Source organism: Monodelphis domestica, chromosome 2, assembly GCF_027887165.1.
Source record: "Monodelphis domestica isolate mMonDom1 chromosome 2, mMonDom1.pri, whole genome shotgun sequence".
NCBI classification, from domain to species: Eukaryota; Metazoa; Chordata; class Mammalia; order Didelphimorphia; family Didelphidae; genus Monodelphis; species Monodelphis domestica.
In genome coordinates, this window is record NC_077228.1 from 282705150 (window position 1) to 282717056 (window position 11907).

Here is an 11907-nt window from a genome sequence, read left to right on the forward strand (position 1 = left end):
TGTCCATAATTAAGGAAGTGATAGTCTCATTCTGGAGAGAACATTTTAGGAGGAATACCAAAATAGTCTATGACCATGTTGGCAAACCTATGGCATGCATGCCAGAAGGGGCACTCAGACACCTTTCTGTGGGCATTCACACCATTGTCCCAGCACAGAGTTTGCCATAATTTGTTGCTAGAAAGCCAGAGGGATAGGGCCAGGATGCTCTCCTCTCCCTCTCCATGCACACCTGAGGACATTTCTCACATCACCTGCCCCTCTAAAAGGTTTACCATCACTGTTCTAGGATGTATCTAGCAAAAGGTTGGAGCAAGGGTTTTCATTAAGGAATAACTGAAAGAATTGAGGCTATTCAGTGAGAGATAGATAGGGCAAGTCTATTCAAATATTTGAAGAATAATTAGAGTAGTAAATAATTTAATACAAGGTAGTGAGTTCTGTGTCACTGGAGCCATTTAAAAGGCAAAAGTTGAACAATATCTGTAACAAGCATTGAAGGAGACTCCTACATTGTGCAGTCCCTTGGGGTATCAGATGAGCTGATCTCTAACATTCTTTCTGCTAAAGGCAGCCTATATTGGGAAAAATGAGAAACTCACAATTCGTTGAGCATTTAACAAAGGAGGTTTATTTTGTCCTAAAGCAGCAAGAATTTCCAACAAGACTGCATTAGTCCACTCCTCTGGAAAATGGAACCCTTTTCAACTCCATCTGGAAATGCTCTAGGCAATAAATCCTGATGGTTTGGAGATTCTAGTGATCTGAGGCACACACCTAATCTGGGAGGTGTAGACTACAATTATCCCTTCAACATCACAACTTTAATATAGTGTGGGTTGGCAGAGAAAATTAAATTTGGAATTTTCTTAGGAGTTTTGTAGACAACACAGAAAATTTAGAAACTCAGAAATGCACAAAACATATTTCTAGCATTGTATAAGGTAAACATTTTATCTTTTAATATCATAAATATACAAAATTTATTTTTTAAAGTTAAAATAAGTAAAAAGTTAAAGTTTACAAAAAAGAACCCAAAAGCCACAAAGGCTAGTGATTGGGCCCCTAAATTATTAGACCCCTAAGTAAAGGAATCATAGTGCATTGAATAGGACTAAGTGAACTGAGATGATGAACTGAGAAATGTCTTATGTCTTACATAAAAATGTACTATATCCCTGGAAACTCTAGCAGAAGAGACATCATTTTGTATATGTTCTCATGTATCTTATGGTTACCCCTGAATCCTCCAATCACCATGCACTTTGTACCCAATAGATCAATACCTTGACAGGATGCATTATTCTCAAGACTCTCTGTGATTGGCTGTTACTATTGTGAAGATGGGATTAACTCTCCCCTCGACCACTTTTAGATTTAATCACCAGAAGCATATATACCCCACTTATCCTTAAGTATGGGGAGGTCTGTGACCCACGTGTGCTATAGTAGGTGATGAATCAGAAATGACTGACTGCCCCTGGGCATTCCTAAGCAAAGCTAAAACTACAATTTGTCCACAGAAAGTGGAAGGAATGCACAAGAAGTGATGCAAAGAAGTGTCTTTAAAAGCAGTACAGCTTCCTATGGAGGAGATTCTTCGGAGTTCAGAGTTGGAGCTGGAGTTGGAGTTGGAGTTGGAGTTAGAGGCTGGTGAAGGATCTGCTTCGTCGGCCTGAGACTCTGAAATTTGGTGATATTGTTCTTGAATCTCTCCCTTTGAACTACTACATGGCTGAGTGAAAAAGATTGACTCCTTTTCCTGGTTTTCTGAAGGTATTAGCCTCCAGAGAGGTCCCTTGTCTTAGAGGAGGGCTTGTGGCTAGAACCCTTGTTTAATTTACTTCTGGGCCCCCCTTTTCTGGGGCCTCTGAAGCCCTGACTGGTTTGGCCCCCACTGAAGTAATTATCTCTTTCTCTCATTTCCTTACTTTCATTCTTTCTCCTTTTGAAAATAAACTACCATAAAAAGTCATCCTGATTTCAGTAATATATTTTCGGCAACCACATTTTTATTTTTACGTCTAACCTTTAATTTTTAATCCTTACACTATGAAAATATTGCCGGTAACCATATGGATAGATTTGCTTGGGTAGCAACTCAGCTTCCTATAAATATCATTACTCCCCTCAATAAAAGTTGCCATTGGTGCCATTGAATACCATCTGCATCCCTGGTCCTTTTTGAGTAATCCATCCTTCTTATGATCCTTGCTGCCTCCTTACTCCAGCAAGGACTTTGCAGAGCCCTCATAGGACCCCCAGAAACTGGCAGAGTATCACTGGCCAATCCTTGTCTCTATCAGGCTAGAAATGGAGAGATATCTTTAAAACTCAAAAATGAATCTAAGGTACTATAAACACCAACTAAAAGAAAAAGAAAAAAATCAGACTTCCTCTCTAATACAAAGGGAGGGCCAAAAAGTTTTCCACAAATGTTCAGATCATGGAGGTAGGGCATCCCTAACACTAGCTATGTAGAAGGGGTATATATAGATATATAGACATATATATGTGTGTGTATGGTTAGAACTTTTCATATCCCTAGATGACCAGGAAATCGCAATCAGGAAACCTAAGCCTATCAGGCCTTTGGGACAGCTTTGTAAAGCCTCTCCAGGAAAGGAGATGCTTATAGCGAGCTCCTATCCCATTTCCAACTCAAAAATTCAATGATCCATAGAATGGATTCAGATTATACAAGCCCTGGACAAATCCTACCTCCCATCCCTCCCATTCCCAATTGGTTTGGGGGAAGGTCAGCCACGAGGGTGCTAGCAGCCAGTCTTCTTTCGAAGAAGAATATACAAGGTGATGAAGACCAGACTCTTATTCAAAAAGATGCCAAGAGTCACAGCAAGCACATGAGAAAGCCTGGGGAGAGAGAAGAGCAAGACAGGAAATAAGAGCAACAACAGTTAACATTTTAAAAGTGCTTACTATGTGCCAGATTCTATGCTGAGCTTTAATATTACCATCTCATTTGATCCATGTGACAAACCTGAGAGGTAAATGCTAGTATTATCCCCCATTTTATAGCTAAGAAAACTGAGGCAAATGAGGTTAAGTTACTTGCCCAGGATCACATAACTCATGTGTCTAAGGTCACATTGAACTCAAGTCTTCCTGACTCTAGGTCTGGGGCTCTTTGTACTGTATCATCTAAGCTCTTCAATTATAATGACGTGAGCCCAGTAAAGACAATTAAACATAGCAGTAATGTCTCTCTATTATTTTTATGTTTTTCATAGTGCTTCCATAAGATCATAGATGTGAAGTCCAAAAGAAGTCTCAGAATCCACCTGATTTAATCTCATTCTACAAATGAAGAAACCAAGACCCAATGTGGTTAAGGGATTTACTCAAGGTCATGCAACCAAAAGAAGCATCAGAGCTGGAATTTGAATCCAGATCTTCTTATTCCAGGGTCAGTCCTCATTTCCATGATCTGTCTCATTTGCCTAGACCAGTTCAAATGCCACCTTCTTCAAGAGTCCTTTCTTGCCCCTCTTCCTCTCACCTTCCATTTAAATTGTAAGTATTTTGTATATCCAGGGTCTCCCCTCTTAGAATGTAAGCACCTAGAAGGCAATGACTATCTTCTTGCTTTTCTTTGTAACTCCAGTTCATAGAACAATACCTAGCACATACTAGATGCTTAATAAATACTTATTGACTGGCTGAAATTCCCTTTTGCCTTCCTATTGTAGTTGAGTAGAAAGAGCGCTAGATTTGGAATGAGGAAAAACAGAGTTCCTATCTCATCTCCTAAATTTACTCCTTGTAGGATCCTAGGAAAGTCACCAACTGATGAACAATCTCTCTGCACTTAACTGTTCTCACCTATAAAATGGAAGTAATAAGACCCATAGTACCTCCCTCATAGGATGGTTATGAGTTGTACCTGAGAGTATATATAAAGTACTTTGCAAACTTTAATATGCTGTAAAAATGTTAGCTATTATTATCATTTGACAATGAGGAAATTAAAGCCAATTGATTTGGCCGGAGTCAGTTAATAGCATTAGCCAAACTAACTGGACTGTGGAATACTTCTTGAGTTTGAAATATATTTATAGGGGCACAGCTAGGTGGCTGCCAAGCCTAAAGATGGAAAGTCCTAGGTTCAAATCTAGCCTCAGATATTTCCTAGCTGTGTGACCCTGGACAAGTGTCTAGCCCTTCCCAATCTTCTGCCTCAGTATCAATTACTTAGTATTGATTCTAAGAGAGAGGGTAAGAGTTTAAATTATTAACAGAACTCATAAATGCAGACTGGGCAGTCTGAAATGATGGCATAGCTCTGGAATATAGAGAGATTGGGGAGATTTTCCAGCAAACTGGGGGAAATCAAACTTCACACACAAAAGATACACATGACAAATATTTCTGATACTTTTCTAATCTAATATGTGATGTTCTAGAAAAAGCAAAATATCAGTCTTGCCTCCCAAGGATTTAACTTTGGAAACACTTAACTAATTTATAGCTGGGCAGCAGCTCATCTATAAAATAATGGCACCTACCTCCCAAAGTTGTGGTGTGGATCAAATCAAACTCAGCATCACAAGGAACTCACCCTTTTACCTTTTGCCTTCACCCCCTAGGGATGTCCCCCAATACCCATAGCCCTGTCCCCTAGGGTTAGTAGGTCAGTTCATAGTGAATCTTGCCAGTTAGGTTCTGCCTCCTGGGCATTAGGGCTCTCCACCTGGTTGACTGTGACCCCTGGACCTGTGCCAAGACTGGTGAATGAAAACCAAAGGTTTAGCTCCCTAATTACAGGGCCACAACAAACCTGTAAACAGGGAAGATGATATCTTTGTCCTTAGCTCTTAGGGTTGTAGAGAGACTGTCAGTAGTACTTTTGACTGGAGCTTGAGTGTGGAACTTTGGGTTTGTTGGAGAATATGCTTCAGTGGTAAAAGGAATTGAGGTTTTTTCTCTTCTAAAAGTGAGCCCCTGGGGTGTGGGTGTGATGGTAGGAATTTTGCTGACACCTGCAAGAAAAGACTAGTGAGAATAGGACTAGGAAGCAGTATTAGAATAGAACTGTTAGTAATGGAGAGGAAAAGCAATCTGAAGGATCATCTTCCTGCCCCAATAGGCCTTCCTCCATTACTTACAGCACACCTTTGGAGAGATATCTCTCTTATTAGCACAGTGCCTGATATATAATAAGTGCTTAATAAATGTCTTTTCATTCATTTATTCTAAAATCAAAATTCTAAATAGAATCAAAATTCTAAAATCAATAAATGGGTTTTTCACATATATACACATATAGACTAAACGATCTATTGAATTTTACATATATATCAATTTTATATGTTTACATGTAAAAACTCTATTGTGTTTTATATATAGACTATATGCTCTATTGTGCTGTTAAAAATGGTGCTGGGGGTGCTGGGGGAAAACATGGGAAGACTTGTATGGACTGATACCAAGTGATATAAGCAAAACCAGGAGAATAATGTAAACAATAACATCATATTGTAAAGAAAAACAACTCTGCAAAGAATTAGGAATTCTGATCAGCACAAAGATCAAGCATAGTTACAGAGGGCTCAAGATGAAATATGACAGAATCAAGGAGTGCAGACAGCTTTTTGCTAACAGTGTGACAGTGAGCTATAGAACAGTAGCTTGACTGGTTGGCATAGTCAAGTTAAACCTTTTTAAGGACGGGCTACATTATTGATTTGCATGGTAGGCAGTGGGAAAGAATCCTGTAGATAGAGAGGCTGAAGATGAGAGCTAAACAGGGAATGATTGATGGACTAGGAAGAGAAGGGAGCTAGTTTATGTGCAAAAGTAGAGTGATTAGTCCTTTTCAGAGACTGGAGTAAAGACGAGGATAAGGTGTAGTTAGAAATTTGAAAAAACACCTTACCTTCCATCTTGGACTCAATACTGTCTATTGGTTCCAAGGCAGAAGAATGGTAAGGGGTAGGCAATTGAGGGTTAAGTGACTTTCCCAGGGTCAGATAGCTAGAAAGAAGCAGAGACTAGAGGGAGACTTTAGAGAGAAAAAAGATGGGGGGGTGGCCTTGGGGGACTGAGGAGAGAAGAGATGGTTTGAAGCAACAGATGTTTCAAGTTTTTACTTTTCTCTTTAAAAGGAGAATGCTCCAATATTAGGAGGTTCTTCAATAATAAGTCTTCATTACATTGGTTGATTGATTGAGTTGAAGCAGGAAGATTTCCAAGAAGTGAGAGCCACAATTTCTGAGTTAGGCCTTTCCAAATCCAGTTCCTCAAGCAGTAGGAGAAAAGAGAGGCTATAGGCAGAGTCTAGCCATTTGTCATGATGGAACAGACCACCTACATTGTCTGCCTTGAGGAGTATTAAAGGCCTTCCCCATGCTTTGTACCACATTTTAATTTCTCTTCCATCAGTCTTCTGGATTGTTTGAAATTTGCTAAAGTTCCTGAAGGCTTTTATAAAGAAATGTGTATTTTTAACCAAATTAAGATGCAAAATGTTCAACATTATGTGACAGACCTTAATGTCAGGGACCTTATTCAATTCCTGCCTCTGACACAGGTTGTCTTCTTGCCCCTAGTAAATCATCTAACTTCTAAGGGTCTCAGCCAGGGCCCTAGACCTTAGCTGTTAAACTAAAGAAGTGGGATTTTTCACAATAGGAATTACAAAATCATAGAGCATTTTTGGTAACATTCTAGGTTGCCTAGGGGATGACTTGCCTAATATATTAACAAGGATAAGATATACTTCCTCTCAGTTAGGCCAATTCTTGCCATAGCTACCTGCCAGAGGACAAGGTCCAACAAGGAGACGCAGAAGAAATAGTTTTGATTTGGGAAGTATGAGGGAAGAAACTAAAGCCCAAGAAGGGGAAGAGATTTCCCCATGATCACACTACTATACCTACACCTAGCAAAACTGAGACTAGATCAAAGATCTCCTGACTAATTCCCAGTCCAGAGCTCTGACCATTGTATCACACTGCCTTTTGGTCAGTAATACATTTTCCCTGGCTGTTCAGAATTTTCAAAATTCCCTTCTACTTCATGACTTCTCTGGCTTCCTTCAAGTCTCAGCTAAAATCTCACCTTTACAAGAAGCCATTCTTGTCCCCTTTCATGTTAATGCCTTCCCTCTGAGATTCCCTCCAATTTCCCCCCCATTTATATCTTGTTTGTGCAAGTCTATTTGAATGATATTGCCTCCATTAGACTGTGAGCACTTAAGGACAGGCATTACTTTTGCTTTTCTTTGTAACCCCAGTGCTTGGCACCTGGCTGGCACTTAGTAAGCATTTCATAAATTCAAGTTGACTGACTGATGATAGACTGGCTCCTTCTCTGGCCCAGAGGTCAAAAGTAACAGGAAATGTCTCTCCCCTACTCACCATTGCATGTTTTCAGTCTGATGGGGCGATACAGGATGTCGACGACTTGGGGTGGGCGATAGATCACACACTGGTATAATCCAGCATCTTCCCTCTGGAGTTCCAGTATAGTGACTTTCAGCATGGAATTAGGAGGATCATCCTCTAGCAAATACCTGCCAACCTGGATGAAGCTGGGCTCTCCATTATTGTTCATTGTTTGGGCAAGGGTCTCGAATGGACCACTAGCTCCTAATCTCTGCCAGGCTTTTATGGCACGGAAATATTTCCCAAAGTTGTAGCCACATCCAAAAGTTATGTTTTGCCCCTCTACAATGCACTCCTCCTTCTCTTCCAGGGGCTCTTGCAATGCTGAAAATAAGAGTCACTCAGAAAAGCCCCCCTCTGCCCTCAGTTCCCACCCTCCAGTTCATACATGTTTCCCTTTCCCCCAGCTTGAATGAATGCTACAGGTATGACCTCTAGGCTCAAAAAGAAGATAAGCATAGAGCCTGGACCTGTGATTTGTGGGTGAGGAAACTCCCCCTACCAATCCATGTACATGGCTGCCTTTTCTACAATTTATACTCTACTGAGTCACAGCAAGATAAAGGAACTTGACCAAGATCATAAACCTAGGCTATGTCAGAGTGGATCCAGGTCATCTGGAGAGGTCAGTTCCATCCACTAAGCCATAATAGCAATAGACTCAATTCCTAGAGGCCTTCAAGATTTTCCAAAATGGTTTAACAAATCTCAGGGGATTGGAACTTCTCATCCCCTTTCCCTTGGAGAAACAAAGAAAAGAGTCTGTCAGGCCACTTGGCTTCCTTTCTTGCCTTCACCCTGTTTTTCTCCACATCCTTCAACCAAATTCCTCCCAGGCTTTGATGAGAGCAGGGATAAGGAAGGCTGAGAGGAAAAGGCTATTGCACCAATGAGGAGAGGAAGAATTGGGACAATTTCTTGATGCACAGTTGATTCCTTCTGGTCACAGCCTTTAAGAATAGAGAAAGGGCCTTGTTATGTCATGGTAGACCCCTAGACACTGGGGCTAGAGAGGCTGAGGTTATATTGGATCACTTGAGCTCGATAGCTCTTAGCTGTAGCAAAGTTAAAACTGATCTATCAGACATCCACATGAAGACCCAGTACGGTGGGTCTTAGGGAGTCAATATGCTACCTATGTAAAAGGAGCACTAGGTGGCTATGGGTAGAGAGCCAGGCCCAGAGTCAGGAGGTCTTGAGTTCCAAACCATCCTGACAATTTCTAGCTGTGTAACCCTGGACAAGTTACTTCACCCCAATTGCCTAATCCTTATCACTAATGCCTTGGAACAAAAACTTTGTATTGATTGTAAGACAGAAGGTAAATTTGAAAAAAAAAAAAGGTAAATGGCTTAGGTCACAAAAATGGGGCAGGTTAAAACTTTTGTGGCAATCAATATTGCAATCAAGTCCAGAAGTGAGTGCTATACTTCCAGCCTGGGTCACTTAAAAAGAGTCACTATTTTTAATTTTTTTTTTAATACAGGGATAGGGACTAGATCTGTGATTTCATCGGCACAGGGAATTTCCAGGCACCCTGGAAATATTATTTACCAATGAGATCCCTAACATCTCACTGTTTTCCATACCTGAAATGCCTTCTCTGTTAACCAAATCTTATCCACAAACCTCCCAGCACAAAGAAGTTCTCTCTCTAGGGCACTTTCCATAGCACTACATTTCTCAGAATTTTTTTCATCTTCTGAAATAATGACATAGCAGCACATAAAATTTAAAAGACATTTTAGATGCCTTCAAGGATGGGAGGGTAGCATAATACAGTGGAAAGGACACTGGAGTTGCAGTTAGAAAAATGATCCTTATTCAAATCCTGACACTACCTATTCCCTGGTTGGGTTTGGGCAAAATCTCAACAGTTATATATCTTATCTTTTTAAAAAGGAAGTCATACTCCATGGCTTCTTAGGTCCCCTTTCATTCTCCATCCTGTAAGCCTATGAATTCTAGGTAGTATTGGGGCTCAAACAACACTTGGCACTCCCTACACACAATGAGCTCATCCCTCCCCAAGCTCCACTTTTTCCCAAGTACAAAATTACAACAGTGACAAAGAAGAGAAACCTGAATTCTCCTTTTCTAGAGTTCCCCACTAGCATCATCCTTCCACAATTCTGCCCACTGGAGTTTCCATCATGTTTGTTACCTGCAAAACAGAGAAACAACAACAGTAGCATCTGTGACCTCCAGCCTCCTGCCACCTCCATCTTATCTCTGGCTCTTGGATCCACCTGTGACTGGCTGTGTCCAGGTTTTCTGGTCAAAGTCTTGATGCCTCCAGTTCCCCTCAGCCTTAAAATATCTTCAGGATGTTGCCTCACAGGATATGTATGTCTTTCATATTGGAGGATGGGAGGTACTGAAGAGGGGAAATGATGGATTAGAATACTTGTGTGGTTCATGATATGATGTCCTATCCTTGACATTTTTCCTAAAATACTGTTTTCATCATGGCATTTCCCTGATAAAAAAAAAAAAACCTAGACACGGTAGCTGCTTCTTATCATGTTCATTCTGGCTTTTGAACCACACATAACCCAGCACTTAGTTTTTCAAACACACACACACACACTCCCCATTCCAGTCACAGTGTCCCTTGAACATACTATATATTTTGCATCCACTTAACTATTACTGTGTATATTTTCAAGCCAAAATGTCTCAAATAATTATGAAGCTCATTAAGGAAGTCCCTTAATGTTCTGGGACTTAAGAAAATTAATAAAACAGAATCTGCAAACAGGAATATCTGAAAGATCTCACTTCTTTTAGATCTAAAAAAAAAAAACAGAACCACAATAGTGGCAAACAGCTTTGGTGATAATCTATGTTCAGACACATGCTTCATATATTCCTATGCATCCTAGTGCTTCTTTAAAGCCCTTTCCTTCCATCTTAGTATCATTACTAAGTGTTGATTCCAAGGTAGAAGAGTGGTAAGGATTAGGCAATGGAAGTTAAGTGACTTGCCCAGGGTCACACAACTAGGAAGTATTTGAGGGCTGAGTTCAATCCAGGACTCCTGGTCTCTCTCCAGTCCTGGCTTTCTATCCACTGAGTCACCTAGCTTCCCCACTCTAGGATTTTTAATAGAAATGGGTGTTATATTTTGCCAAAATCTCTTTCTGCATCTATTGAGATAATCATATAATTTCTATTTAATTTTGTTAATGATATGATCAATTATGCTGATAATTTTCCTAATAATTAACTGACCCTGCCTTCCTGGGATAAATCCTACCTGGTCATAGTTTATGATCCAACTGCCCAAGGCATCAATGCCATCAGACTTCCTCAACTTCAAAACATTGTCAGGATGTTGCATCACACCATGCATGCGTCATGTTGAAGACTGAGGGGTTGGGAAATAATGGAACAGGAATATGTCAAAAGGTTGAGGACCCACTAAAAAGAAGAAAGAGAGGGAGAAACAGAAAAAATGCTGCCATGAGTACTGTTCTGAAAATGCTATTTTCGTCATGTCATTTTTCCCTGCTCCAAAACAGTGATGACTCTCTATTTCTCAACAAATCAATGACAAATATTTTATTTCTGCTAAGTTTCAAAACAAGTATAAAAGGGCATCTCCTTAACTCTCCAACTTTACTTCCCACTACTTACCTGTATAATTCCCTTGATCCAGTCGGGTAAGTAGTCCCATTGTCCTTTTAAAATTTTATTTGTGTATTTATTCATTTGTTTGTAACATTTAAAATACTAAGATATTCAGTTAATTCCCTTATCCCTAATCAGGAGTTTTGCTACTCATCTGCTTCTTTAAGCTGATTTACAATTTTCTCACAAATTCCCTTACTCCCTATTATTCCCTCCATCCCCCCCAGACACACACACACTTTAGAGAAGGCATCGTTCAACAACAACAAAAAAAAAGTATATATAAAAAACTATGTCTTATTTCTATTTCTCAGTTCTTTCTTTGGAGGTAGAAATTCACAAATCATTCTTGTCTTTTAAATATTCTATGCTTACATACTTCCTCCCACCCTTTCCTCTTGAGAGGTCCTCTTCCTTAAAATATATATAAAATACTTCCCAAACCATTATTCAAGAGCTACATAAATGTTAACTATTATCATTATCATCAACATTATTATGAAAATAAACTCTTCATTCCCCTGTGCCAATGCTACTTGTCTTTCAAAGCCCATCTGAAGAAGTCCTGCTTCATAGAATCACAGAATTGCTTAATAAGATGTGATCTCAGACCCTTTCCCAAGCACACCTGGAAAATAGTCATTCATTTTTTGCTTGAAGACCTTCAGTAAGGGGAAACCGACTTAATCCTATCCCATTCCATTTGGGGATTTTCTAAGATCTAGAAAGATTTGCCTCACCTCAAACCTAAATTGAACCCCTACATTTTATCCATTACTCCTTCTCCTAGCTCTTTCCCTGGAGCCAAGGTGAATCCCTCTTCCACATGACAATCCTTCCAATACTTGGGCAGCTTATGTTTCATCCA

The 11907-nt window shown here is 39.9% G+C and overlaps 1 protein-coding gene across 1 annotated transcript; it reads right to left on the reverse strand.

The window, feature by feature from the left end:
• Nucleotides 1-608: 608 nt before the first annotated feature.
• TREM1 (triggering receptor expressed on myeloid cells 1) lies at nt 609-9783 on the reverse strand. The gene is made up of 4 exons (XM_016431054.2): nt 9571-9783; nt 7380-7730; nt 4799-5000; nt 609-2874 (listed from the first exon to the last, which is right to left on the reverse strand). The coding sequence occupies exons 1-4, from the start codon at nt 9629-9631 to the stop codon at nt 2775-2777; spliced, it is 714 nt and encodes a 237-aa protein (XP_016286540.1). The 5' UTR covers nt 9632-9783; the 3' UTR covers nt 609-2774.
• Between the last annotated feature and the right edge of the window lie 2124 nt (nt 9784-11907).